Source organism: Phycodurus eques, chromosome 6 (genome assembly GCF_024500275.1).
Source record: "Phycodurus eques isolate BA_2022a chromosome 6, UOR_Pequ_1.1, whole genome shotgun sequence".
Lineage (NCBI taxonomy): Eukaryota > Metazoa > Chordata > Actinopteri > Syngnathiformes > Syngnathidae > Phycodurus > Phycodurus eques.
The window spans coordinates 18,305,106-18,332,289 of NC_084530.1; the positions used below are offsets into that span (position 1 = coordinate 18,305,106).

Consider the following 27,184-nt stretch of genomic DNA (forward strand, 5'->3'; position numbering starts at 1 on the left):
ATCAGCAACTTTTTGGGGGAATGGGGGGCAGCAAGAGATGTCAGTCTTCTTCTTTGTTTACGTTGACGAACACGATTTAGGAATTCAACATATTTGACACAATTTTATATTTATGCAGAGATTTTTTACAATACAGATAACCGAGGAGATTATTTAAGATTTAGTCAACCATATCAGCAACTTTTAGGTAAGAGAGGTTAATCTATTTCTTTGGTGTTGACCAAAGTCGTTCCAAAGAAAAGTGTGGACTATGGACACTCATCTGAACTCACCGCACTGCTCTGTCATTGGTTAAATTGGCGTCACATGGTCTCCGGGCACCATATTGTTACCCAGCCTTTGCTTTTCCCCTATAGGCGTGTGGTTAACTGCAGTGGACTTTTCCAGTCATGCCATTTTGTAAGTGTGTTAACAATATGCTATATTAAACACACCGACGTTCCTTGAAGTGTTTATGAATAACGATAGGGACAAGCTGACAATTTAGTTAATGCAATCACAAGACCCATATTGGTACTATACTGTATATATAGCCAAATAAATATATAGCTATACAACTGGCCGGACTTTCCTTATATACAACTGTCGGTGACAACTTAGTGGCTTTAGGGCCCTCTAATACTACAACAATTCTAGTCAAAGTGACTGGTTGGGCCTCAAAGTCGATTTTTTTCCTTTAATTGTTGTAGAGATTTAAAAAAAATAAAATAAAAAATCTTAATATGAAGATAACCTACACCACTTGTCACATTTTTAAAAATTGCACTCATTTCTCTGATTTACATAAATACTTTGAATGTCGACCCGGCAAAATTATTATTGTAAATAGTACAAAAATGGCGTGAGATCACCATATCGTTTTTTTTTTTTTTTTTTTGCCAATGCAAGTCAACTCTTCCTTTAAGCATGTCAGGTGGTGACAAGTAAGAAAACCCCTGTTGGAACTCCTGTACAATTAAACGTACCCTTTGAAATGTCAGAATAGAGATGTAAGATAACTACAAAACGATTTCATAATGTGCTGTGTGAGTATGGCCATCTTTAGCTGTAGTTTACCATACCAACTTTTCAAGTTTAATTAATTTTGTGCTTAGAGAGTTAACTAAAGCGTTGTTTACTCTGGCAACATCTCCTTTTGTGCAGTTAAACATTAATAGCCGAACTCGATTCTCTGCTTGGCACTTTAGCGACCACGACTTGTTTCCCCCCAAAAGTCTTATCTTGTGCGTGGCCAGGTTATTTCTGTCGATGTGTAACTCGAGAACTGTGGAGGGGAGCCACAAAACGGCTGAGGAAAAGCAGGAAACAAATGAGGAACATTGTGCTTTAATAGAGAAAAAGCAATAACATGGCCTCTCATACTCTAAAAAGAAGGAGGCCCAACTTTTCAATCATCCTACACTTGTCGATGCTGAGAAAGAAACAAAAAGGTGAGAAATGTACGCAGAAAAGACAAGGCTTAAAGACTAAGACAAATGTTATTGTACAGCTCAGCTTTTCTTATGTACAAGCAGCTTTTGAAGGTATGTACATCTTCAGAACACAAACATGCCCCTTCACGTCTCCACCTAAAGACAAACCAAAAAGAACGGGTGCGCTCGTAAAAAGAAACCCGACGCAGGAGTCCCTCCTTCAGTGGCGCCGCATTTTGACTTTGCGCGACGAGCTCTCTCGGTGTTTGTCGTAGTCCGCCTCGCGCTTCCTGTAGTCGTCCGACGACGTACTGTGACGGCGCTGGCCGAACGATGAGTGTCGCCGGTTCTCCTCCTTGTCCATCTCCAGCACTCTTGGCCTGCAGGACGACACAAAAGGACAAGTGTATAATAATAATAATAGATGAAAAATTGTTATAGAGAACCGATTAAATAATGTATTTCATGATTTCAATATCTAATGGAATTTTTATTGCTTTAATTGGTAAATATTTTAAGGCATTTTTAAGGACATTTAATAGTTTTTTCTTCATTTGACGAAATTCCTATTTAATATTTACCGTTAGGACCTCATCCACCCCCGGGGCCTTGCCACCGAGGAGCTTTTTAACCACCACGGTGACCTCAACCCCAGAGATAGGAGAGCCTGCCTCAAAGACCACAGACTCTGCTTCCTCATGGGAAGGGGTGTCGGTGGCATTGAGGAAGTCTTAGAAGTATTCTCCCCACTGACTCACAACGTCCCGAGTTGAGGTCAGCAGCGCCCCAGCCCCACTATACATGGTGTTGATGGTGCACTGCTCCCCCCCTCCTGAGAGGCCGGATGGTGGACCGAACGGCTTCGAGGAAATTCCGAAGCCGTTCGGAAATCGTTCTCCATGGCCTCACTGAACTCCTTCTACGTCCGACTTTTTGCCTCAGTAACCACCAAAACTGCTTTCCGCTTGGCCAGCCGGTACCCCGCAGCTGCCTCAGGAGTCCCACAGGCCAAAAAGGCCCGATAGGACTCCTTCAGCTTGACAGCATCCCTCACCGATGGTGTCCACCAACTGGTTCGGGGATTGCCGCCACGACAGGCACAGACTACCTTACGGCCAGAGCTCCGGTCGGCCGCCACAATGTAGGCGCGGAACATGGTCCACTCGGACTCAATGTCCCCCGCCTCTCCCGAGACGTGGGTGACGTTCTGACGGAGGTGGGAGTTGATACTCCTCCTGACATTGTGTTAATATATATTTCCCAATGTCCCCGGTGCTGCGTACCTGTGAGCAGCGTCTGGGTCGGCCTTGCGATGAGAGCGCTTTGCTTTGAGGGCGGGCGCCTTCTCGACTGGTGTGGAACTTAATGGGATGTCAGAGTCCAGTCTGGGGGCATCTGGTCTGGTTCTGAAACAAAATATCAACAATTAGTATGTCAAATTGGTGTCTGTTACCATCAAAACCTGCACACAGAGTCTCAGCTATGTAAAACTTCACAAGTTTGAAGCTCCTCAACAAACACTCACTTGGTAGCGCCCCCTGGAAAGAAAAATCTGGCTTTGATACTAGTTTTACTGATGTTCATTTAATTTGGGTGGACGTGGTTATCATAAATGGACGCATCAAAACATCTCACGGCCCAATGCCCAAAATGTAACAAAAAGTCAGGGAATTTCGACAAAGTTCTACTAGGGAATTCGCCCAAATGACTCCTGAGAAAATTTGAAAAACTATTTTGCCCTTGACACCAGTTTCACCGATCAATAAGAAATTGGGCAAACATGTTTATCATAATAGAACACAGGAATATGTCTCAAGGATCTATGTTGGGAACTGAACAGGAAGTCAGACATTTTGGTTTGAAGCATTTAATTTAGGTGAATTCCATGGTTTGGCAAACTCCTACAAGGGAATTTTCCCAAATCAGAAGCAGATATCCCAGACAGATGAGCCACGCTAAAATGCAAAACTTTTTTGCCTTGGGCGTCTAGTGTGGGCTAATGTCAAAGTGCGATGATCAGTAGTTGCCAAGAAAAAGATTTATTTTTCTTCTATTCTGTGTATCGATCAAGCTTGGAGGATTAAACATGAAGATGACTTTGAATTGTCTTTGTTATGACTTTTTCTATTTAGGGTGAGTGCGGAGGAGTTGTAAAAAGGTGGTGAGTTTGGGAAAAGCAGCATTTATCAATTCCAACAATACCCATATAACACAACAAAGCGATAGTGTCGCTCTCCAAACACCTTCCCGTTCCCTCTCGAGTGTTTACCCTACATAGGCTTTACTTGGGTGGTCCGCCAGGGCAGATTTACAGCCACCCAAGGAGAAACTAAAAAAATAAAAACCAAAAATATAGCCAGACAACGCGATCGCCAAAGGTGCGTTATTTTTTTGGCAGCGCTCAAAATAGTCAGAAAACCAATCAGTTTTGAGCTGGTTAAAAAAAAAAAAAAAAAAAAAAAAGAGTGCTGAGTTTTATGAGTTTTGAGATCTACAAAATTATTGGACTCAAAATTACATTATATCTTTGTTTTAATCAGTTTAGGTTTGCTAACATACCATGTGTTTATTTGTTAAAAATATTTCATTACATAAGAAAATGTTTTTTTGCTTTGGGTTTCACCTGTGAAAACTGCATTTGCTGTCAAGCAAACATGAAGACAAGAGAGCTGTCTGTCTCAGGCAGAAAAGCAAACCACTTTGAGAGGAGAAGGAAACTCAATCAGAGCTATTGGACAAACATTGAGCATAGCCAATACAACAATATGGAATGTCCTGAAAGAGAAAGAAACTACTGGTATACTGAGCAACAGACTTCAAACAGGTCAGTCAAGGGTATCAACAGCAGTTGAAGACGTTGTGAAGAAACACCCAAAGACAACAGTCAGTGAGATCACTGGCAACTTCCACAGGGCAGGGGTGACTGTATCACAATCCACTGTTCAAAGAAGACTTGGAGAGAAGAAATATACAGGTCATACCACAAGATGCAAATCACTCATCAGCAAAAGGAATCGCAAGGCCTGAATGGATTTTCCCAAGAAGTACAGAGATGAGCCACAAAAGTTTTGGAACAAAGTTTTATGGACTGATGAGATCAAGATTAACCTCTACCAAAGTGATTGAAAGGTTAAAGTATGGCGAAAGAAAGGATCTGTTTATGATTCAAAACACACACGCTCATCTGTGAAGCATGGTGGAGGTAATATCATGGCTTAGGCGTGCATGGCTGCTTCTGGAACAGGCTCACTAATCTTTATTGATTATGTAACTCATGATGACAGCAGCAGAAGGAATTCTACAAAACAATTGCATCTGACAATTTAAAGAAAAATGCATCCAAACTTATCGGGAGAAGCTTCATCATGTAACAAGACAATGACCCAAAACTGCCAAAACAACAAAGGAATTCAGTGCGGTGGAAAGTCTTAGACTGGCCAAGATAACTGCCGGACCTTAACCCAATAGAGCATGCCTTTTACCTCCTGAAGGAGACTGAAGGGAGAAACCCCCAAAGGATTTCAAATAAAGTATGGTGAAGTCAATGGGTCACAGGCTTGATGCAGTTATTGCAAGCAAGGGTTATAAACACCAACTATTAAATGTTATTCACTTCAAGTTAATTGAATAATGTCTGTTGCAGTACTTTTGCTCACTTGAAAAGTGGGTGGCTTCAAACAAAAGGTGCTCTGTCCTGAGTTGTTTAACAGTTCTAGATGTAAATACCATGAAAAAAAAAGCTGGAATTCTGAACATCAGTCTCATATTCATCTTTGGATCTGAAGCCCAAATGTCTTCAGTATACAACAAAAACAAAGGAACTGGCTTTGCCGTGTCAAAACCTTTGGAGGGGACTGTATGTGCAATAAGCATAGTTCATAATCCTTTGTTTGACTAGATTATTTTGACTGTGCTTGTCAACCACCACGGTGCCACCCTGCACCGCGCTGCCCACCACCACAAGTAAATTCTCAACTCTCAATTACAAGTTTTGTCACAAGTGAATCATTTTATATTATTTTAATTACACAGTAAAATTCAGAATTGGGCCTCGAAAACAGCCAAGCCATACAAGATTCTGCAAACCCCACAGTATAGAGGTGGTGGGCTGGCTAGCTTTTCATTTGTGTGAGACAGCCCCCCCAGGTGATTTCAAGAAGGCTGTGAATAAGGGGAAAAAGTGTGGAGTATTTATTTGATCTTTGGGCTATTTTGACCTAATTAAACACTTGGAAAGTCATATGTCAAAACAAAAAGTACTGTTTTTGAACTCACTTCCTCAGGATGATGACCGCTCGCCTCTCCTTGATGTCCTGGGGTCTGATGCAGTGTGTGATGTCATCAGCAGCGTAGCCACTGACAAAGAAACATGATGGCAGTTCACCGTTGTTACATTTTTTTTTTTTTTTTAACAAAAAATATCACAATTTAAATCAAGCAATCAAAAATCCAATTTCTCTGGAAAAAAATCATCAGATTTTATTTTAAGGCCATATTGACCAGCCCTAATACCCAATAAAAATATCATAACTATACCTCAAATATGTTTGTGATTAGTAAATAAAGTCTCTGAAAGGAGCACGTGGATGTCATGATCAGAATTACATGGGCTGTGCTACTATCAACTGGATAAGAAGTCAATTTGAATTTTTTAATAAGTTAAAAAAAAAAGTTTGTTTTAATGTAATCCGATTTATTTGTTTTGTATTAAAGGAATTGCATTTGTTTATTATCCATCCATTCTCCGAACCACTTACTTTCACTTGGGTCACAGATGTGCCGGAGCCTATCCCAGATAACTGGGAGAGAGTCAGGGTACATACACCCTCAACTGGTGGCTAGCCAATCGCAGAGCACTCTCACATTCAAACCTATGGACAATTTAGTTCTTCGTTAACCTACTATGCATGTTTTTTGGAATGATGGAGGAAACTGGACTACCCAGAGAAAACACATGTAAGCACATTTATTTTTTAATCCAAAAAGTAATTTAAACATCTGGCTTAGAAAAAAACCCAAACCATTTTAAACATTCTGATTTTCAGGTTTAAAATAACAATACACAAATGTAATTACAGTAATCGAATTTTTAAACAAAAAAAATTACTTTTTAATTTTTTTAAAATCATATACATGTTTTTGCCGTTATATAAAAACCTGATTCAGAAAAACATGTTTTAAAGTATATAAAAGAAGTATTTTATTTCTTTAATATAAATCTTGATTTGTCAGCAACCTGGTGTTTATAAAATAATAGTAATAACAATAAGCCGAGTGAGTGAATACTTGATGAAGAAGAGGTGCTTGGTTACCTGAGGACCGTGACGCTGCCCCTACGAACGGGCAGCACGAAGACGGGCTCGGACACGCGGATGGGCTTGAACTGGAAGCGGCACCCAAAGCAGAGTGCGCTGTCGCTGAAGAACGACACGGACACGATGGGCCGAGCGAAGATGTGCAGCGGATCCACATGGGACACGATGCAGCCGCCCGGTTGGTAGTCGTTGATGACGGCGCTGTTGACGAAGCCCTCCGGGATCACGCCGGCCGACACCAGTCGCTTGATGACCAGCTCGTGCACCCAGCTGGGGATGTCGTCCACCTGCCCCTTGCGGTAGAGCCTCTCCTGGCCAGGGCCGCGCTTCTCCAGCTGCGCGCCGTACGTGTAGCCCTCGCCGAAGAAGTACTTGTTGCGCAGCGGCGCGCGGTCCACTGTGTGCTCGCGGTAGAGTCCGGCCTCCGCCTTGGCCACCACCTCGTCGATCTTCTGCTCGATGCGCACGCACTCCTCCGGGGTGAAGATGCTCTTCTGGAGGACGCTGCTGCGTACCCGGTGGGCCTCCTGCTCGCGGAGCTCCCCGCTGTCGTCGCTGTGCTCGCAGTCGTCGTCATCGGACTCGCGGCGCCGGCGCTTTCGCCCCGCGCCGCTACCGCCGTTGCTCGTCGGGTAGTCGTCCCGGTGCGGCGGCATCGACCGTAGTTTATCGCGCAAATCGGAGAAGCCACTGGAAGTCATGGTCGCTCCGAAAAACAACGCCGCTTGAGGGTGAAGAAGGAGAGCTGCTAAGTTTAGCTGGTGGATGTCATGTGTCGGCGGCCACGACGTCAAAAGCAGCCCGTGCTGGCTGCGCTCACTCTTTAGCCGTTAGCTTGTCCGCTAAAATCCTCCGCCGATGCCTTGACCGCTGGAGCGGGGGGACGTCGAAAAACTGTCTGTGATCCTGTGGATTTGGCTCGGCTCAGCTAACATCAGCTCGTCTGCGTTTTGTGCGCATGTGGCTCTGCTGGACGATAGCTCGATAGGCCAACCTTGGCTAGTCCGCTGGATTCTTCCGCCAGGGCCCCGAGCAGTGGGCTAAGTGACGTCAAAAAAATCGATCCGCGCTCGTGTGAATGTGGCTCAGTTCTCGTTAGCTGTTAGCTCGGTTAAGCTAATGTTAGTGAGCTTCCTCCGGCCGGCCGCTGGTTCCTTGACGTGGGGATTAAAATGAATGTTTAAAGGGTATATCAGGTGATATTCTCTGAGCAATATGGAAGCCAGCGAACAAACAAAAAGAACCCCGCCCCCCAAAAAGCCAAGTTAAACACAACGTCGTCACTTCAACGTACCTTAGCTTAGCCTGGCTTGGACGCCCCGTGTCCGCCGCCGCTTGGAAATGCCACAGTAATAAATCCACGCCGCAACATCTCACGACAAATCGCCACGATATTTCCCAAATAATGGCGTCTCCACCCGGATTTACCCTGAGGAATCTGGGGCAAACCTCGTCGTTTGCACACAAACTCTGGTAAACACTCAAGGCGAACGCCGACACTCGTCTTCGGAGAAAAAAAGACGACGGAAATAAACTCGTTTAAACCTGCCAGGTCTTTGCGCATGCGGACTGGTGAACTGCCATCTTGGGGCGGAACAGTCACACGAAGACGCCATGGCCATTTTGGGACTCCTCCTGACAAACTAAACTCTTTATATTCTCAATTGAAATAGATAGTTCCCTGTCTTTTTATAGGATACATGTTTACTTACAAGTAAAACCATACATATTAACCTTTGATGCACATTACGGTCCTAAATATGCAAACAATGTTGGCATCAATGCACCTTGACATTTTGACAAAGGGGTGCTGAATTGCAGCTGATTTTATTTTCATTATTTTTGAAAAGTAAAATAACAGCAGATACATTGCATGTGACAGTTTACAGTTGGTACTTTAAAAAAAAAGGTCAAATATTGTAGAGCACAGGTATGTAAAAAATGTAGTGAGTCACTACCTTTGGTTTGCAATTTTTTTCCAGTTACGATGGTACAATATTTAATACAAGTGTGCATACACACACATAACTTGCTGGCTGCAACATTAGGCACGCTAATAATACACATTACTAGCTGAATGAGCTAAGACATTTTTTAGCATATTATCATAGCAGCTCTCAGTGCCCTTTTATTCAACTAAACAGAAATCAAAATATGACAAAATTAATAACTTTTTAGATGTTAATAAGGTTCATGTTGCTGGAAAATAGTTAAGCTCAGCTACCTCTGGTGGGTCACTGCCCCACTCTGCCCTAGATGCTAAAATGGGTTGGATGCAATGTAAAATGCAGATAAATCACTAATGTGGCAATTTAGTGGTGTCTCTTGGTGAAAGAGGCTACTAACTCACAAGCTGTCTAACTAGTGAGCATTATTTTATTTTGCACAGGCATATATTTTTTTTCATCCATCCCTCTGCAGGTGTAGCTAATGTTGCGACCGGTGAGCAGTGTTCGGAGGTAGAAAGCGTTAGGATACCTCGGGTGGGAAAAGACTCAGTTATTTAATCTGGCCCATCAACCATTTACATTATCAAGAATCCTGTATTATTATTGTTATTATTATTTGCATTGTTTCATCCGTTGTTTCCCAAAAATTGTAAAAATGTATTTAATCATTTAAAAGAGATATTTGTATTTATCTCATAAAATAATATATTTATTGTAAATAAGTAAAATAATAAATGTTACATTTGCAGTTTCATTTTAATATTTTATTCAATAAATAATTATAATGGAATAAAATACTACAAATCAAATTGTGACATTAACGAAGAAGTATTTTAGTATTAAAATAAACTTTTACATATACATTTTAAGTTTTTTTGGTAACATCATCTAAAAAGTTGTTACTAGCTACTGTATATGGTAAAAATGTATATAAAAAGAGTTATAATTCTAATTAAATAATTATTTAACTGACTAACTGTAAATAATGTAAAAAATAATACAATAATCAGTTTTACATATTCAAGAATCGGTTAATTACATTAATTGTATATAAAATGAAAAATGAGAATTAATTAGAATTTCATTTTTTTGTGTTTGTATTCTACAAACACATTTGAGCATTTTTTAACCAAACAATGTATTTAAGTGTACAAATTTTTTTAAAATTCATTGACCTAATTGAAATATTGCTTGATTGGTTTATTGTGAACAAAACACGTATAAAATAATACATTTCACATATATACACATGTGAAAAAAATTATTATATTCAACTACTGGTTTATTATAATTATTTGAACTATAAATAATAACATTAAAATGTGAGAATAATTTTTTTATTGTGAAAATAAACTTTTAAATATTACTATTTAGGTTTCTTTGTCTACAACAGTGTAGAAACGTTTTAATTTACCTGACAAAAGGCTATTGCCAATTTTTATTTTACATACACATTTTAACTTTTTTTCATTCCTTTTTGAATTTTTTTTACCTCGTCTAAATGACCTGGGCCTACTGTCTCTTTCAAAAATCAAACTTCACCTCTGAGCACAAAGTTTTAACCAGCCCTGGGCTCTCGGAGCACTATAACATGGTGATCTCGCTGGGCGGCAGGGTGAGTCGCTTCTCCCGCGCCGACATCATGTTCTCCACCTGCATGGCAACCACTCGACACAGCTCCAGGCCCTGCGGGAAAACACCACCGGCATTTTAACAAATGTCACAGCATGACTACTTCCTCTTGTTCTTACCTGTTCTAGCTGCAGCTGGATGAGCCGCTGCGTGTCCATATCACCCAGAGCCAGGTCCACGTACGGGTAGCTGGCCCCGGCAGAGGGCCTCTGGGTGCGGCTGGATTGCACTTCGACCAGGGGGACCACTGCCATCACCTCCTAGAGCCGACAAACATCACAACATTGCCAATATTTTTGTCTGAAAATTCAGCCCCCAGTGACAGTTTCACTAGGCAACATATAATTTGGTACACGTCTATCATGAGTAGACCCACAAAAAAATCTCAAGAAGATGCCCGTGTCAGAAAAGACAGAGAAGTCATCCCTTTTGGTTGCAGCAATTTTAGGCTTGGGAACAAAGTTTAATGACTGGCCATAAAACACAAAAAAAATGTTAAAGGTTGTGAAAATTCAGTCACCAAAGCCAGTTTCACTTACAGTAGCTACATGAAATTTGGTAGATATGTCTATTAGGCCTGCAACGACTAACGATTATTTTAATAATCGATTAAGATGTCATTTTAAATATTTTTTTTATTCATCTAATTTAAAAAACTTTAGATCCTTTTATTTAAAAACAGGACCTTATTTCAAATTGATAATGCAGAAATTGCACTAACATAAATTGATAATGATTCAGTTACCGGTTTGGTCCGTAACATGTCAGAAATTGTTTTCCAAAGAAAAAAAGATATTTGCAAATGTCGTATTTTCATGAAACAAAACATAATCAGTCTACTTTAGCATTATAATAAATATAATAATAATTATTAGTGCTTTACTATTATTATACATATAATTATTAGTATTTACTGTTAGGGAGAGGCTGAAATTCCGAGGATTTGGACAGTTTTAAGTTAAACAAGGTCTCTAAACGATTCATCGATTATCACAAATGGCAACCAGTTCAGGATGTACCCCGCCTCCTGCCCGATGACAGCTGGGATAGGCTCCAGCACGCCCGCGACCCTAGTGAGGAGAAGCGGCTCAGAAAATGGATGGATGGATGGAATTACTTGTTGATTAATCAATTAATCGCTACACCTCTAATGTCTATCATGAATTGGTCCACAAAAATGTCTCAAGAAGCCATGCCTGAACAGACAGGAAGTCTAGCATTTTGAGTTTAAGCAAATATTTTAGTTTCCATGGGTCCTATGTTTGATTTAATATATGCCCCGCTGTGGAGTTAAAAAAAATAAAAATAATAATAATAAAAAAATCAACCCCTGAAGCCAGTTTTACTTAGGGACATGGAATTTGATAGACATGTCTATCATGAATAGGCCCACAAAAAAAGTCTCAACAAGCCATACCTGAATAGACAAAGGAAGTCTGCCATTTTGTTTTTTTCAACTCCTCTTTTCGCTGTAAGTGACTGAATGTGTGCGTGTGTCCTCACATGTGTGATTTTGTGCAGGAAATGAAGACCATTTTGATTGACAGCAACGATGCAGGGGGTGTAGAAGGAGGTAGAGCTGCTGCTGTGGATGTAGAAGAACGACGAGCCAAACATGGGGAACGCGCTTACCAGCCCTGCGCACACGCGCGCGCACACACACACACACACGCACACACACACACACACACACACATGCACACACACGCACGTGAGATTAACATTTGCTGTCGTCCTGATTTTCATTTGCATAATTGCAGCAATCAAACATCGAGACACCATCAAGATTCATTGCGATTTTCAACCAACCTTTATTAAACACTTCTAAATGAATGAAAGAACCATTGTGATTTAAAATTATTTCCTCAGAGCTTTTCATCAAATATTCCACCGATGTAATTGGAGCTAGCTGAAGTCTAATCGGTACTCCACACTTTTCAGTGCTCGAGTAGCCTCAATTTTAATTCTATGTTCTATACAAAAGAATCACAGCTATTATTTTACAATGTCTGTAAGTTGTACTGTAGTTGATATCCAAGGCAAGAGAAGGCACTAACTTCAAATTTCAGGGATCTTTGTTCTGCAGCTAAGCTAGAGTGCCATCGATTTTGAATGAGAAGTCATCTAAGACACTGTGTTTATGTTTTTTCTCAGTTTTCCCCCCATATTTTCCACCGATCTAATGTAATTTCGAGATACAGTACCTGCAGTTGAATCGATATGCCATTAAAAAAAAATTCGGCATTTGATCTGCCATGATTTTATGTTTACTGTTCTATATAAAAGCCAGAACCCTAGCTAGAGCCTGTGTTATCTTTTTTCCACCTGAGTTTTTCGTCAAATTTTCCACCAATCACGATACCTGGCTGCACTCGAGCAGGTAGGAATTTCAGTTTACTGTTCTACTGTATATGAAAGAGGAACCCTAGCTGGGGTTTGTGTTTTTTTCTTCTTCCTTAAATCTTCCATCAGTTGACATACCTGTCAGTCAGTACACCATAAAGTTTCTTTTCAGCGCCAGAGCAGCCGCAGTTTATTGTTCGATATGAAAGTAAGAATCCTAGCAATTCTGGTGGGATCGTAAACTCCCACATTGATTTTGACCGAAGACTGATGTTCGTTCTGGATCTTACCCATAAACTGTGCTCGAGCCTGGTGCGGGCTGAGGGTCTGGACCTGCTGCATGTGCTGCATCACCATGGCAAGCCACTGCTGCGGCGGCTGGTTTTTGAAGAGCGGCGCAGCAATGCACTCTGACAGCTCGTGTCTGCGGGAGACACAAACACCTTCTCACTCACACAACTCATTTCTGAAGTTCTTTTTTTTTTTTTTTTTTTTTCTCCACGAGTCGTCGAGCTTTTCTGCTCGACTGACGCTTCTATCATGACAGCAAGAGAGCAAGAGATAAGAGAACGCACAACTAGCTGAACTGATGCTGAACCTGTCAACAAGTCTCGCCCTGCATGCATGTTGAACATCACGGTGTTGCATGGTGATGCTATAAGCTAAACTGGGAATACACTGTATGGACAAAAGTGTTGGGACACATCCTAATCAATGAACGGGAGGCTGTTCTGTATTTGTGTAATGACTGACATGTTGGCTGACCAGTGACTGAATGAAGAAAGATAATTACAACACCAACGAATCACAGTTTCTGCCTGTAATGATTGACATGATGACTGAGTGATGAGGATGAAGCGACATAACCAACCCATCGGTTGAGCTGCATTTATCGATTGATTGTTGACTGTCAAAAATACCAACCAAGGACTGCACTCCATGTAATGATTGACATGCAGACTGACCTAGACTGTCCGCTAGACTGACCAATGAATAGAAAGTGACGTAACCAACCAATCACAGATGCTGCATTTCACAAATGCTGTGCAGACTGACCAATGGAGGCATGAAGAATGAGTCAAAAATCCCAACAAATGATCTATAAATGAAATATCTTATTTTTTTCCCCCCAATTTTTCTCGAGCTACAGCGTCCCCGCTTGAAAACCACCAACTGTGGTAAAGCAGTGACCACTTGGATTCATCATATGTTTGCCTAGTCACTTGTTGCTAAGCAGATTTCAACCGTAAATCGCCCCACAGGGCAATTAATTAAAAGAAAATTACCATGACTCACATGCTGGGGATGAAGACGATGTCTTTGGCTCGGTGCTGCAAGGCAGCGAGCTTGGAGATCTGATGGAACTGCTGATCGCTAACTTTTCCTGGCAGGAGAACGTTCAGGAGACCTTTGCGGTAGTCCGGAAGGATCTAGCGACACCGGTGACGAACACGGTTAGGGACAGGTACATTTCAGGTGAAATATTACTACAGGATTGTCATAAAGTGCATCTGGAATGTATTCACAGTGCTTCACTTTTTCACATTTTGTTGTGTTATCTACCTACTGTATAAACTGGATATAAAAAGTCTACACACTACTGTTCAATGCTATTTTTTGTGATATGAAAAAAGGAGATCAAGATAAAGAATTTCCCCCCAAAATGCCAATCACGTTGAATCACCATTTCAAGTGTCCCAAATAAAGTTCTGATGTTCAAGGAGGATTTTCCTGAAACTGTTTTGCTTTCTAGCATACTGTAAGACTGAAGGTTTTGTGCAAATAATAACTGTTATTTGAAACTGTTCATAATTCCCTCTAGACTGAAGCCCCAGTGTATACTCTACGCAAACTTTGCGGATGGGCTGTACCTGGTTATAGTGCATGGTCACATAGAGCTCGTTGTCAAATTTGAGAGGCTGAGTCCAGACGACGCGTCGGAACCAGAAGCTGTAGTTGTTGTCTACCAGTTCTGCGTCGGTGGCCACATCCAGGATGTACTCGTGTTTGCTGAGAGGACGCACGTTCTGACCTGCGAGCACGTCCGACTTATTACCACATAAGTGTTACCAGGTCAGAGTTCAAAAGGGTACATCTGGAGAGATGGTCCAACCCACCCTTACCTTTACGTCAGGATGTTTGGCGGCTACAGGTTAGCATTACTAACCTAATAAAGTAGCTATAGGTGTTTTGCAATGAAATCGCCTCCCTCCCAAAAAAATTGTAGCCTTCTGAACTGAACTGGACCATTCGTGTTTTCCATAGACATTTTTGTGGCAATTGTAATTCCCGGCATGTCTTCAAACGCACCTCCGTCTGTGACCAAAAAGATGGCGTACTCCTCGATGGCCTCCACTCTGTGGAGGCCCATCTCGTAGCACAGCTCCTCCATAACCTCCAGGGAAACAGAACATGTTTTGATCTTCACGTGGCTTTCCAAGCCCCCCGGAAAGAGGAACAGCTGGCGCTTGGAGCTTCTACCCGCCTGAGGAGGTCGAAACAAACAAACGGGGTGTAAAAGTGGAAGTGAATGAAGAGTGTGCACATGTTGAGGAACTGTTACCATCATGGCTTTGAGCTCCATGTTGTTGGGCGGAACAGTGCGGCCGCCGTATTGGAAAGTTTTCTTCAGATTGTGTTCGCATGCCTTAGCGATGCCTGAAGCACACACAAGATATCCCTCAAATTTTGGTACACCGACAGGTCAATGGTTGGTTTTTCAATCATTTCAATCATTACATGAAGAATCTGCGATTGGTTGGTGGTTTTGACTCATTCTTCGTGCAGTCATTGGTTAGTCTATGTGTCAGTTTTTTACATGCCTAGTTAGTATTTTAATTGTAATTCTCCATGGAGTCATTGGACATTCCGCATGTCAATTATGTCATGAAGAACCTGTGAGTGATGGCCTGGTGTTTTGACTCTCATTCTTCATGCAGTCATTGGTCAGTTAGTCTGCCCACATACCATTAGTGGTACGTGGGCAGTATTTAATTTCAGAAAAATAAAGTTTGAGTTTCCCCTTTGGCATCTTGTCACAACAGTCAAGTCTCAAACAATTATTTTTTTTGTTTTGTTTCATAATGGGATCTCACATATATGCACTTTTAGTAAGTGCTCCCATTCCGAACTTCCCACTGAAAAGTACAAACAAAAATGACTATTGAATTTTAAGGGCCCTATGTTCCAAATGGGCGGCACGATGGGTCGACTGGCTAAAATGTCTGCCTTACAGTTCTGAGGACTGGGGTTCAATCCCCGGGCCTGCCTGTGTGGAGTTTGCATGTTCTCCCGTGCCTGCGTGGGTTTTCTCCGGGCACTCCGGTTTCCTCCCAGCTCCCAAAAACATGCATGGTAGGTTGATTGACAACTCTAATTTGCCTGTAGGTGTGAATGTGAGTGCGAATGGTTGTTTGTTTGTATGTGCCCTGCGATTGGCTGGCAACCAGTTCAGGGTGTACCCCGCCTCCTGCCCGACGATAGCTGGGATAAGCACCAGCACGCCCGAGACCCTAGTGAGGAGAAGCGGCTCAGAAAATGGATGGATGGATGGATGGATGTTCCGAATGTTCTCTTCCTTTATCGGTCATTTTGGGACCTTTTTTCCATCTTTAACTCAACTTCCACGTTGAGTCTCTTTCTCTCTTCCCTGCAACGTTTCTCCTCATCTCTGTCTGGGCTGTGCGCAATCAGTGATTACTTCCTGAGATGCAGATTTGATTGGCTGAAGGGGATGGCTGAACTCGCAATAAAAAAATCTGTCTTGTTTTTGATAAACACTAAGACCTTGTATTTTAATGTTGGTCATTATGGTGGTACTTGGAAAGCTTTCCCACCCCCCGTTGGTAATTAATGTAAAAACTTTGAGAACCGCCGGTCTAGGTCAACCATTATTTTTGCATGTCGCTGGCATCAGTCAGAAATTTCAAATTTCAGTTAGTTTTTTTTTGGTTCCTGAAAAGTGATGGTTTTGGAGATATGGGCCATTGCTATCGTGTCAATGTGGGGAACGTGCGTGTATGTGTGTGTGTGTGTGTGTGTGTGTGTGTGTGTTACCCTGATACTGCACCCCAGCACCGTGGGAGGCCTGTGTCAGGTACTTGAGCAGGAAGGGCTTGAGAACCTCAGAGCAGCGACTGAATGCCGTCAAGATGTATAGCAGCCTCCACCCTCGCTGGCAGCTGTCACTACACCCCCCCCACACACACACACGCACACAAAAATCATAAAAAGTGTTATCGGGCTTTGGGGTGATATTTAACCTACACTGTACTACAAGATAACCTTTACATTTGAATTTATTGTGAATTTGATCTGTAAACATTTAAATGCACATGACCAAATGTTCAGTGTTTCATTACTTTTTTCACAACTTGCTATTCTCTAACAAGACGCATACACATATATACATTATTTTCAGGCACGTGTTCATTAAAGGGATAAGGAGTCAATGCAGTTGCATTGCAGGGTGCTCCATTTGTGTTCAAATATCAGTTGTTTGATGGTTCGTAAGTACCGTAACATTGATGCTAATTTCCGTTAGACTGTCTATGGCGTTTTACATCATACTGTTTGTTTGTATGTTAGCATGAAGCTAGCAGAGTTTTGTTCAATGAAGTTAATGGTTTGGTTGAACATTTTGGTGCTTAAATATAGTGTACAATGTGTAATTCTCTTTGTGTTAGGTGTCAGATTCATACAGTAAACTTCATCTGGGAGTTATAACGTATTCTAGATTAGATTTTTCTCGTCCATAGCTGCTTCAGGTGATGTCCCTCCGCGCTCGCTGTACCGTTTGTGTGGGGCCCCGGAAGCTGAATAAAGTATGCTACCCGCGCATTGCCCCGGGAGTGCCCGCTCTCATCCGATCTCGGAAGCTAACCAGGGTCAGTCCTGGTTAGTACTTGGATGGGAGACTACTTAGGAATACCAGGTGCTGGGGTTGGGCAGTGGGCCAATCACCTACTCCTGTAAAAACCTAAAGATTACAGAAACCGCAATTGCGGCCTATGTGTGCCTCATGACACTGAGAGTTCTAACTATCGAACTAACAGTCTTTCCACATACAAATACTATAGGCCTACACATTTTACAGGAGTGACTAATAAAATGCTTGAAGCAAGTACCATTTTTTGTGGAATAGTGCAGAAGTACCGGTACTAAAAATACATGGAATCATTTAATTTTCGTTCTCTTGTAGTACTTGGCTCTTTTGTAGTACCAGTAAACTTTGCACCCCTAACAGAATGACACAGAAAGGCGTTTAAAACGATGTCCTTGGAAAGTTTCATGATCAAACACTCACTGTGAATTTTGAACAGTTGGACATGCATTCAAAAGTTTACAGAAGGTCAAATTAAGATCACCTGTAAAGGTTATAGTACAATTTAGCTTCATCCTGAAATTTGCCCCCAAAGCCAAAAATCCCAACCTTGCCTTAACTAGCGTATATACGGTGTGTAATGTAGCGAGACTCACGGTTTGGAGCTGGTGTTAGCTGTGACCTGTTTGACCACCTGACAGTAGGCCTCGTCCCTCATCAAGGTGAACTTTCCTACCAACTGCACACGCACACACATGCACACACGTCATGGATGTTCACACAACACCCAAGCTTGTACAATATCATACAACTTTCGTCTTAAGATACCGTATGTGCAGGTGTACATAATGAAGTGTCCAGTAAGTGTGTATGTACCTTGAGGAAAGTGCTGACCACTTCCTGCTCCGTCAGCCCCTTTAACGACAAGTCCCCCATGAAGCGCATCACCGCTACACAAACGACAAACACACACATTATTCGTTACGCAACATTATCAGAATATATGTACGGTGAATCCAAAAAGTATTCACGGCACATCACGTATTCCACATTTTGTTATGTTCCAGCCTTTTTCCAAAATGGATTATATTAATTGTCCACAAAAAAAAAATGGAATAAGGCTGTAAGATAATACAAATGTGGAAAAAGTGACACACTTTGAATACTTTACGGATGCATTGGAACTGTCTAACACAATTTGTCGAAGTGTAATTTTTCTAAGATGTAATTAGAGGAGACGAGTGTAGAACGTACAGAGGAAAAGGTCCGCCGCCACTCGGTTCATGGCCGGATCCGTGAACTCTATGAGGGACTCACTCAGGGGAATCTGGAGACAGCACAAAGACGCAAGATGTATTGCTTAATGTTCATTTTAACCACCAAAATGTTGGCACATGAGCATAAAAAGTTGACACAATAGAGTAAATATATACTGTAATACGTTACCAATGAGGTAATTTTGGCACCTTAGAGAACTTGATCATTTCCTCGGGTTCCCTGGAGTCTCGGCTCTTGCTCTTGTTCTTCAGGGAGTCCCTGAAAGCAGTATTACAACACTAACTATTATCATTATTATTCATGACGAAAATGTCAATAAATTGCTGGAATGACATATAATCAGTCAATATAATAAAACATGATTGTAGCAGTTTCTTTTGAATGTTTCAATAAAATTAAAAGACACAGTAAAACAAATAAGCATAATTTGTTGCTGTCCAATGATAAGCAAATTGTGCAAGTTACAAATAAACATAATTTAAAAATTCAGTTGTTTTTTCATTAAAATGTATTTTAAAAAATTGTAGAGAATGGAGATACGTGTTTTTCACTGGACAATGAAAAAAGCTGAAAAGATTAAAAATTCGAATAACAACAACACAAATCATAAAATATTAGAAAATCTACAGTATACAATGTGATACAGACAATAATCTAAATTTAATAAATTTAAATAGATTCTAAAATATATTACAAATACAAAATATGATGTAATTTATATTTGATAAAATATAAAAAATAAAATAGTATAGTAAAAATACATTACACAAAATATATTTTAAAAAATGATATCATGAAATATAATAAATCAAAATATAGCACAAGATATAATAAGAATAAAATATATCACAGACTATAATGAAATAAAAGTAAATAAATTATATATTTAAATGTAATAAAATACCAACTATACAAAACATCATAAAAATACGATCTAACACCATGTATAATCAAAAATTAAATATACTATAGAATATGATAAAAAAAATATATGAAGGCGTGTGTGCGCACGTGCGTGCGTGCTCAGCGTTGTTCAGTGTGCTTCTCACCCTCTCCCAGTGGCAGCCTGTCTGAAATACTTCCTGGCAAACTCCAGCATGTCGTACTTACTGTCCAGCAAAGTCCTCTCGTCCATTTCTTCATTAAAGCCATCCAGAGAAACCCTCTGACCAAAGCAAAGACGGCCGACATGGTGTCAATCATACTATTTAAAAAGTGACAACTTACAAAGTGCACAAAGTTAATGCCTCTCATTCATTAATAGGCTACCGGTAAATTTAGGAAATAGACAGACAGCAAACAACAAAATAGTCTCTTTTGCTCTGATTGTTACAAATGTTTATTGTACTCTTTATATGTTTGGGATATTGGTAAGCACCAAACCAAGGCGAGAAGGTTCTCGTTCCAAAAGAAAGTTCTACTCCAGATAGAAGGTTCTAGTGTCAAAAGAAGGCTGTTGCTGTAGGGGAGGTTGTAGTCCAGAGAGTCGGTCCTTGTTTTGAGAGAAGGTTCTAGTCCCAAGAGCAGGTTCTAGTCCCAAAAGAAGGTCCTATTCTCGAGAGAAGGTTCTAGTGTTGGGAAAAGCTTCTTGTGCCAAAGAAGGTTCTGAAGTCAAGAGAGAAGGCTCTTTTCCGAAGGTTTGTATTTATTTTTTGGTAGTTTACAGCTACCAATGTATGTAACACTGTTACTGTGATGATAACTATTGAAATATTAATAAGAAACATTGAATCTGTCTATAATTACCGGACCCTGACATGTACTTTCGACACAGGTTTTCTGAATAAACAGCACTAACGTTTACAATTGACTGATATTTACCAATGGTTTTCATATTCAATGATTCATAAAAATGTAACTACTAAAAATGGAAATCATTGGAGAAAATTCATTGTTTGTTTTAAAACATTTCTCTTAAACCTATATTCATCCGGATAAGGCAACTGAGAGGAGATTCTCATTTGCAATGCTGACCTCGCTATTCGTTGATAGTAATGGGCACATAGTCAGCAAATTCTGGTAACCAAATAATATAAATATAGATATAGATAAATAGATTCAAAAGTCAATTTAGGTCAACGTACGGCACCCATGGCGGCATACAGTATATCTTTTTCATTTAGGGTTGTACATGGGCACACAACAAGGAGGAGGCGCATACTTGGATGGTCTGGTCTATCTCATATGCGGCCATGGTGGACGCCACGGCCACAGCCACCGCCGACGACACAGCAAACTGGCCTGCGCCGCCTCGGGGCTCCGCCTTGCGGTCCAACGGCAGGGACAGGAAGTCAGGAGGAGCAATGGGATGGATACACTCGGATGGGAAGGCGCCAGAGCGACCGAACACCGCGCCAAACTTCCAACCTGTCACATATGGAGATGGATGGATGAATAAATAAAAGGTGAGGAAAACGGGCAGAGGGTACGAAAGGAACATGGGAAGATGGATGAATGAATGGACAGTTGAAAAAAAAAAAAGATGAATGGACAGTTGGATGGATGGATGAGTTTCAGTGGGATGGATGACCAGTTAACATGGATGATGATATACGGACAGATGGCTAGATGAGCAGTTGACTGGATGATGGATAATATGAAACTGGATGGATGATGATAAATGGACGGATATATGGCTGAGCAATTGTAAATGCATAAAGGATACATGGTTGGAGGTTTAAAGTTCAGTTGGATGGATGAACACTCGGCCACGTTGATTACGCTGCCATCTGTTGGTGCACCGGCCTTTCTAAGATTTTAAAGCACAAACTCCATCCACCCATCCATTTTCTGAGCCGCTTCTCCTCACCAGGGTCGCGGGCGTGCTGGAGCCTATCCCAGCTATCATCGGGCATCGGCTATCATTGCCATCCAATTGCAGGGCACATAGAAACAAACAACCATTCACACTCACATTCACATTCACACCAACGGGCAATTTAGAGTCACCAATTCATGCATGTGTTTGGGATGTGGGAGGAAACCGGAGTGCCCGGAGAAAACCCACGCAGGCACGGGGAGAACATGCAAACTCCACACGGGCGGGGCCGGGGATTGAACCCCGCTTCTCAGAACTGTGAGGCTGACGCTCTAACCAGTCGGCCACCGTGCCGCCGCACAAACTCCAGACAGCGCAAAACAAACTCATTCGGGTCATCCTCAAAAGTTAATCAATGTAAAAATCTGGACTGGGTTAGCGATGGAGAGCTATGACTTTTAACTATAATAATATAATTTAAAAAAAATTATTTTTCACTTGTAAGACTCATCAACATTCGACTCGAGGCAGTTCAACTGACTTTGTCCCTTACAGATTTAAAAGCCTTATGGGTAAAAATAGTTTTTTGTACAGCTCAGGGCAATGGAACAAATAATCAAAGGAATTAAAAACAAGTATTTTCTTGACTATTTTCAAAAGACCCCTTAATTAAAAAGTAAGTTTTTAATCAGGCATAATTGTGTTGTTATCCTCAGTGCTGATATTTGACTCTTTGTTGGGAAGTGCTAATGTGCTCTTTTCTGTGTTATCACCAAATCAAAACAAATGGATGACCAGTTGGATAGATGGATGATGGATAGATGAATGAACAGTTGGATGGATGAACTGTTAAATGGTAGTTGGATGGATAAATGCACGAATTGTTGATAGATGGATGAACAGTTAGACGGATGACAATTGATTGTCAGTTGGATGGATGGAAAATTTGATTGATGGATGAAATAAAAGTTGGATGAATGGATGAACAGTTATTTAGATGGATGGATGGGTGACGATGGACAGATAAAAAGACAGGATACACAGACACATTGATGGATGGATAATAGAGAGAGGAATAGATGAACAGGTGGCTGTATAAATGGATGGACGAACCTACAACAGTAAGGTTGGATAGATACATGTGTAGATGTATAGATAAATGGATGGATGGAGGTTTGGATTGAAGAACAGAAACAAGTCAGAAGTTTACATCACTCACCAAAGTCCTGTGTGTCCTTCTTGAGCTCCTCCAAGAAAACCACCTTCTTCCTCACCACACAGCCATAACTGTAACCTGTAGTACGCACGCAACCGAAAAAAACTCTCACTTATATAGGTCATTTTCATATTATTTGATCAATAACGGTAAAGACATGGGCCATTGAATTTCCTTTTGAAAATCAATCAATTTTACTGATACGAGTACTTGAATTATTGGCAGTTCAAATGATGTAATGGTTTCTAAGAAAAGAAAAACAAATCTGAATTAATATTTTTCAAATTGTAATCCCAAAATGGCTGAACTGTTAGGTGTCCAAAATGAAGTTTCATGATTTGCGCCATGTTGTCTGAAGATGCAAATTCCATTTTTGGATATGTCGGATTTTTCTCCTATTGCTCAAGATGCTTTTTCCATGAAAACTTACACAAATGCATCTTGGTGTCAGCAAGAGTCCCTCTTTTGGTTCTTTTACAAACGGTCACTTGTCACTGAAGTTGTCTTTATTGTTATTGCCACACGAGAGAGCCTCATTATTTTGTTGCAATACACCAGAGGAACTATTGCATGTCTTTACCGTTATAACAATTGTATAAGGACAAGAGTGTAATGGGTTTAATGAGTAGTTAGGATTATTTCTGCATTTATATCCACAGAGTTTGAAGGGCAACACAAAATTGTGTAACTCACACGAGTTTTATGAAGTGTTTATGTCTTTACCGTGATGAAGAAGTGAAGTGTATTTCAATGGTCCACCACCATTTGGTCTGTCAGTCAGGATTGGCTTTACTATAAATGCCTACAATAACTTTTTAAAAATAGGACTTTAAGCATGGCTGTTTCACAGCATTTACCCATATACAGTAAAACCAGGGCGGCATAAAAAAATTGCTAAATTCGATTTTTTTGTTTTTGTTTTACTAGTGTCTTGACCATTACTGATCTTATTATATGAAAGTAACCCATATCCAAATGGATGTTTTTCCAATCACCTTTGTCCAGGCCGTCCAGCACCTGTAGTCTGATGACATCGCCCTTGTGGAACTTGAGCATGGCACGCTGGTTGGCGACAAAGTTGCGCTCCGCGATCACATACTCAGAATCCTTCTTAATCTCGCCGATAAAGGTGTCCACCAGGTGCTTCACCTGCGGCGCCTTGGCCGAGAACAGGATCAGCTTCTCGTTGCTCAGGTTGAATTCCAGCATGTTCTCAGAGGGGATGGTCACAAACAGGATGTCTGCGTAACTGAGACAGTCACACTTGTGAGTAACAATTTGGTGTCAGAAGAGGAATTCCGCAAGTGATTTGTCAATCAATGAGAGAGATTGTGCATCCTTCAACCTTGATCAACCTTAAAAAAGGTGTATTAAATTGATTGTTTTTAGGGTAAAACAAATTGGGCATCAACATTTGGTGTTAGAAGTGGGATTCCACAAGTGATTTGTCTGCTGCTGAGGGACAGGGATTGAGCATCCTCCAACCCCGTCAGCCTTAAGAGAGGTGATTACAATTAAGTGCTTGTTTTTTTTAGTTAAAAACATTGGGGAATCAAATTTTGGTGTCAGAAGGGGGAGTCAAGGACTGTTTATAACAAAAAATGCATCGTGGAAGGTGCCACGAGCAGATATCAAAGTGCCTTTTGGGTACCGCTATTTAAAAAAAAAAAGAAAACAAAAAAAAAAAGTTTGATCTTGAGTTAAGTAAATAAATCATATTTTGGTAAAAGCAGTAGGATCCATACGTGTATGCTCTCAGGACTCTGAAGTAGTCTGGAGCTGTGGCGCTGCTTTTCACCGTCTTTAACAGCTTGATGCCGCCTTGTGACACCGACAACACCTGCACTCCTGTTCCCACGCTACCCTGCACAGACACACACGCACACACACAAACACACACGCCGCATGCACATACACAACAAATTAGGGGAATTAACCCTCAACGACTGCAGGCCTATCCACTTTTCCATTGCGGAACACCATAGGAGTGAGTGAGTGTTTAAATCAGAATTCGCTTTAGTCCAATCAGTACACCGTCCAGTTTCTATTCGGCATTCGAGCACCCGTGATTTTCAACCAAATATTAAATGGTTCTATAGCAAGAATCCTTGGAAATCTGAAATGATATATGGCAGACACACTTCGAAAAAGCATGCGTTTATTCAGCCACAATTTTCAACCAAACATTAAAGCGTTCTACCTAGAATCCTAGTGATTTTGAAATTATTTCTGGCCGACACGCTTTGAAAAAGAGTGCGTCTATTCAGTAAAGCGCCTTGTTTCTATTCCGCACTGGAGCAGCCATGATTTTTAACCGAACTTTAAACCATTCTACAGCTAGAACCCCAGTGACTTTGATAGAATATCTTGCTGTTTTACTTTGAAAACGTGTATATCTATTCAGTACAGTGTCTAGTTTCTATTCAGCGCTCAAGTAGTTAAAATTTTTAACCAAACTAAACCAGTCTATAGCTAGAACCCTCGTGATTTATAAATTATATTTGGCCCTCACATTTTGAAAAAGTGTGTCTAATCAGTGCAGCCTAGGTTTCGATTCGGCGCTAGAGCAGCCTTAATTTTCAACCAACCTTTAAACTGTTCTACGGCAAAAACCCAAGTCATTTTTAAAGGATATTTGGCAGACACTACTCAAATAAATTCATGTAGTGCAACTGCCGATAGCTGGATTCCAATCAGTACATCGTCAAATTTGTATTCAGCAGTCGAGCAACTGCTATTTTTAACCAACCCTCAAACCGGTCTGTAGCAGGAATCCTATTCATTTTTAATTAATATCTGTCAGGTATATGATATATATTTTTAAATTACAATCTTTTCCTGACTTAAAGGGACCCTCACTGATGCCGGGAAGAGTCGGGAGAAGTAGATTTCCCAGGTGTCCCTAGCGGCCGTGATGATGGTTTTCTTCACGTGTTCCTGTACCGGATCGGTGTTCTGCTGCACCCCATGTTCATCTGTGAGTCACACACACACACACACACACACACACACAAACACACAGTGAAAGTGTCACAAGTGTGTCATTTTAGTAAGTGTGTGTAAAATGTGCGTGGGAAGAAGAGAGGGACTACCAAAGAGAGCTTTCATCTGCTGCCTTTCATCCCGGCGGATGCGGACGCACGCCTCTGACAGGGTGTCGTTGATGATCTGCGGAGGAGCGCACAAATTAAGCACGCCGCCTTTCATCTGCCACCTCGTTGGCGATAAAGCAGTGACGACACACCAGGGGGAAAAAGGAGACCCGGAAGAAGCGTATAAAACAATATTTGGAGATCGTTTGATGAGCTTAGTCAAAAATCAAGAGTATATTTAGTGAGATGTCACAATGGTTAGTTCAGCGAGCAGGAGGAAATGTACACAGTAGTTTTGCTTTTTCTTTGGCTTTTTTGATGCTTTATTCCAAAAGAAGGAGCAGTCTTGGAGTTTTAAGTTTTTAAGGTAACTTAGCATCTTGGAATGTAGAGTTTTTAAGGTGACTAAGTAGCTTTAAGTCTTTGAGTGTGGTGTTATTAAGTTGACTAAGCCTCTTTGCGTGTCTTTGAGTGCGTCACCTGTTTGAAAATGAGGTCCAACACCAGCGGATTATTGAAGCTGTCCTTGGGATAGAACACCTGCAAAACAGAGAATCACAATACCCCATAAGATGTCATCACGATATTTTGCCTGTATTGTGTTACAGAAATTGTATCCATGCTTTTATCAAAGAGTAACAAAACATCGTGCGTGTGCATGCACCTCTTTCCTAAGGTAGAGTTTCCAGGGAACGTTGGTGTAGGTGTAGTGTTCCTGGTTGGTCCTCTGGTGCAGTTTGGTCTGGATTCTCTCCGTTTCCACTGGAAGCTCTCGAGAAACTACGTCAAACATGAATATGAGTCACGCTCTTGTATGTTGAAACTTTAGGGTGGGGTTGGGGGTGTCAGGACCTGGTGGAGGTACCGGCACCGGACGATGAGGAGCTTTCCTCTTTGTGTTCTTGGTAGGCTGGAAGGTGCTCTCCTTCATGGCAGATGCAGAGGGCGGGGGGACCAGGGGATGCTTGGGCTAAACGTACATTGTTGTCATGGTTTCAGGTGGCAGTGGTTCACTTATTCTGACACTTAAGCACCTTTGAGAGTCTTTGAGTGTTGAGCTTGTAATATGACTAAACATCTTTAACAGCCGCTTTTAAAGTGTGTTTTATCTTTGTCTAAAGAAGTCTGCGCTGAGTTTCGAATTTGTCTAAGCACTTTTGAGTGTTGCCTGCATTTTTAAGGTGAAAGGGGTGGTGGTGGAAATGAACGATCGTTGGACGGGATCGAGATCAAAGAGGTCTGCGAACATATTTAAGGTGCCAGCGGGTTTTTTTTACCAGCTCATTCTGTATTTAATATGGGTACACTGGTAACGTTCAATGCTCCGGTCACGAATGGATCGCTAAGTTTTCTTCTACATATCAAGA

General features: G+C 41.2%; 2 protein-coding genes across 2 annotated transcripts in view; both read right to left on the bottom strand.

The window, feature by feature from the left end:
• Positions 1-1,310: 1,310 nt before the first annotated feature.
• On the bottom strand, positions 1,311-8,252 carry alkbh5 (alkB homolog 5, RNA demethylase). The gene is made up of 5 exons (XM_061680621.1): positions 8,022-8,252; positions 6,725-7,881; positions 5,688-5,768; positions 2,696-2,818; positions 1,311-1,792 (listed from the first exon to the last, which is right to left on the bottom strand). The coding sequence occupies exons 2-5, from the start codon at positions 7,426-7,428 to the stop codon at positions 1,633-1,635; spliced, it is 1,068 nt and encodes a 355-aa protein (XP_061536605.1). The 5' UTR covers positions 7,429-7,881; positions 8,022-8,252; the 3' UTR covers positions 1,311-1,632.
• Positions 8,253-9,977: 1,725 nt separating this feature from the next.
• myo15ab (myosin XVAb) overlaps positions 9,978-27,184 on the bottom strand; it is a 61,456-nt gene continuing 44,249 nt past the window's right edge. The window contains exons 50-72 of the mRNA XM_061678914.1: positions 26,670-26,787; positions 26,482-26,597; positions 26,298-26,357; positions 25,818-25,893; positions 25,585-25,700; positions 24,471-24,589; positions 23,721-23,974; positions 22,729-22,803; positions 20,913-21,118; positions 19,801-19,916; positions 18,940-19,009; positions 18,728-18,800; positions 18,350-18,423; positions 18,130-18,212; positions 16,708-16,838; positions 15,215-15,309; positions 14,962-15,136; positions 14,523-14,683; positions 13,948-14,081; positions 12,942-13,075; positions 11,812-11,945; positions 10,428-10,568; positions 9,978-10,362 (exon numbers count right to left, since the gene is read on the bottom strand). Of these exons, the coding sequence (XP_061534898.1) occupies positions 10,261-10,362; positions 10,428-10,568; positions 11,812-11,945; positions 12,942-13,075; positions 13,948-14,081; positions 14,523-14,683; positions 14,962-15,136; positions 15,215-15,309; positions 16,708-16,838; positions 18,130-18,212; positions 18,350-18,423; positions 18,728-18,800; positions 18,940-19,009; positions 19,801-19,916; positions 20,913-21,118; positions 22,729-22,803; positions 23,721-23,974; positions 24,471-24,589; positions 25,585-25,700; positions 25,818-25,893; positions 26,298-26,357; positions 26,482-26,597; positions 26,670-26,787 (2,763 nt within the window). The 3' untranslated portion in view covers positions 9,978-10,260. The remainder of the gene's footprint in view (positions 10,363-10,427; positions 10,569-11,811; positions 11,946-12,941; positions 13,076-13,947; positions 14,082-14,522; positions 14,684-14,961; positions 15,137-15,214; positions 15,310-16,707; positions 16,839-18,129; positions 18,213-18,349; positions 18,424-18,727; positions 18,801-18,939; positions 19,010-19,800; positions 19,917-20,912; positions 21,119-22,728; positions 22,804-23,720; positions 23,975-24,470; positions 24,590-25,584; positions 25,701-25,817; positions 25,894-26,297; positions 26,358-26,481; positions 26,598-26,669; positions 26,788-27,184) is intronic.

Coding starts and splice junctions, on each gene's coding strand:
- alkbh5 (XM_061680621.1), bottom strand. CDS start 7,428: ATGACTTCCAGTGGCTTCTCCGATTTGCGCGATAAACTACGGTCGATG. Junction 5,769..6,724: donor GGCAGCGTCACGGTCCTCAG/GTAACCAAGCAC, acceptor TTTCTTTGTCAG/TGGCTACGCTGCTGATGACA. Junction 2,819..5,687: donor GCGGTCATCATCCTGAGGAA/GTGAGTTCAAAA, acceptor ATTTTGTTTCAG/AACCAGACCAGATGCCCCCA.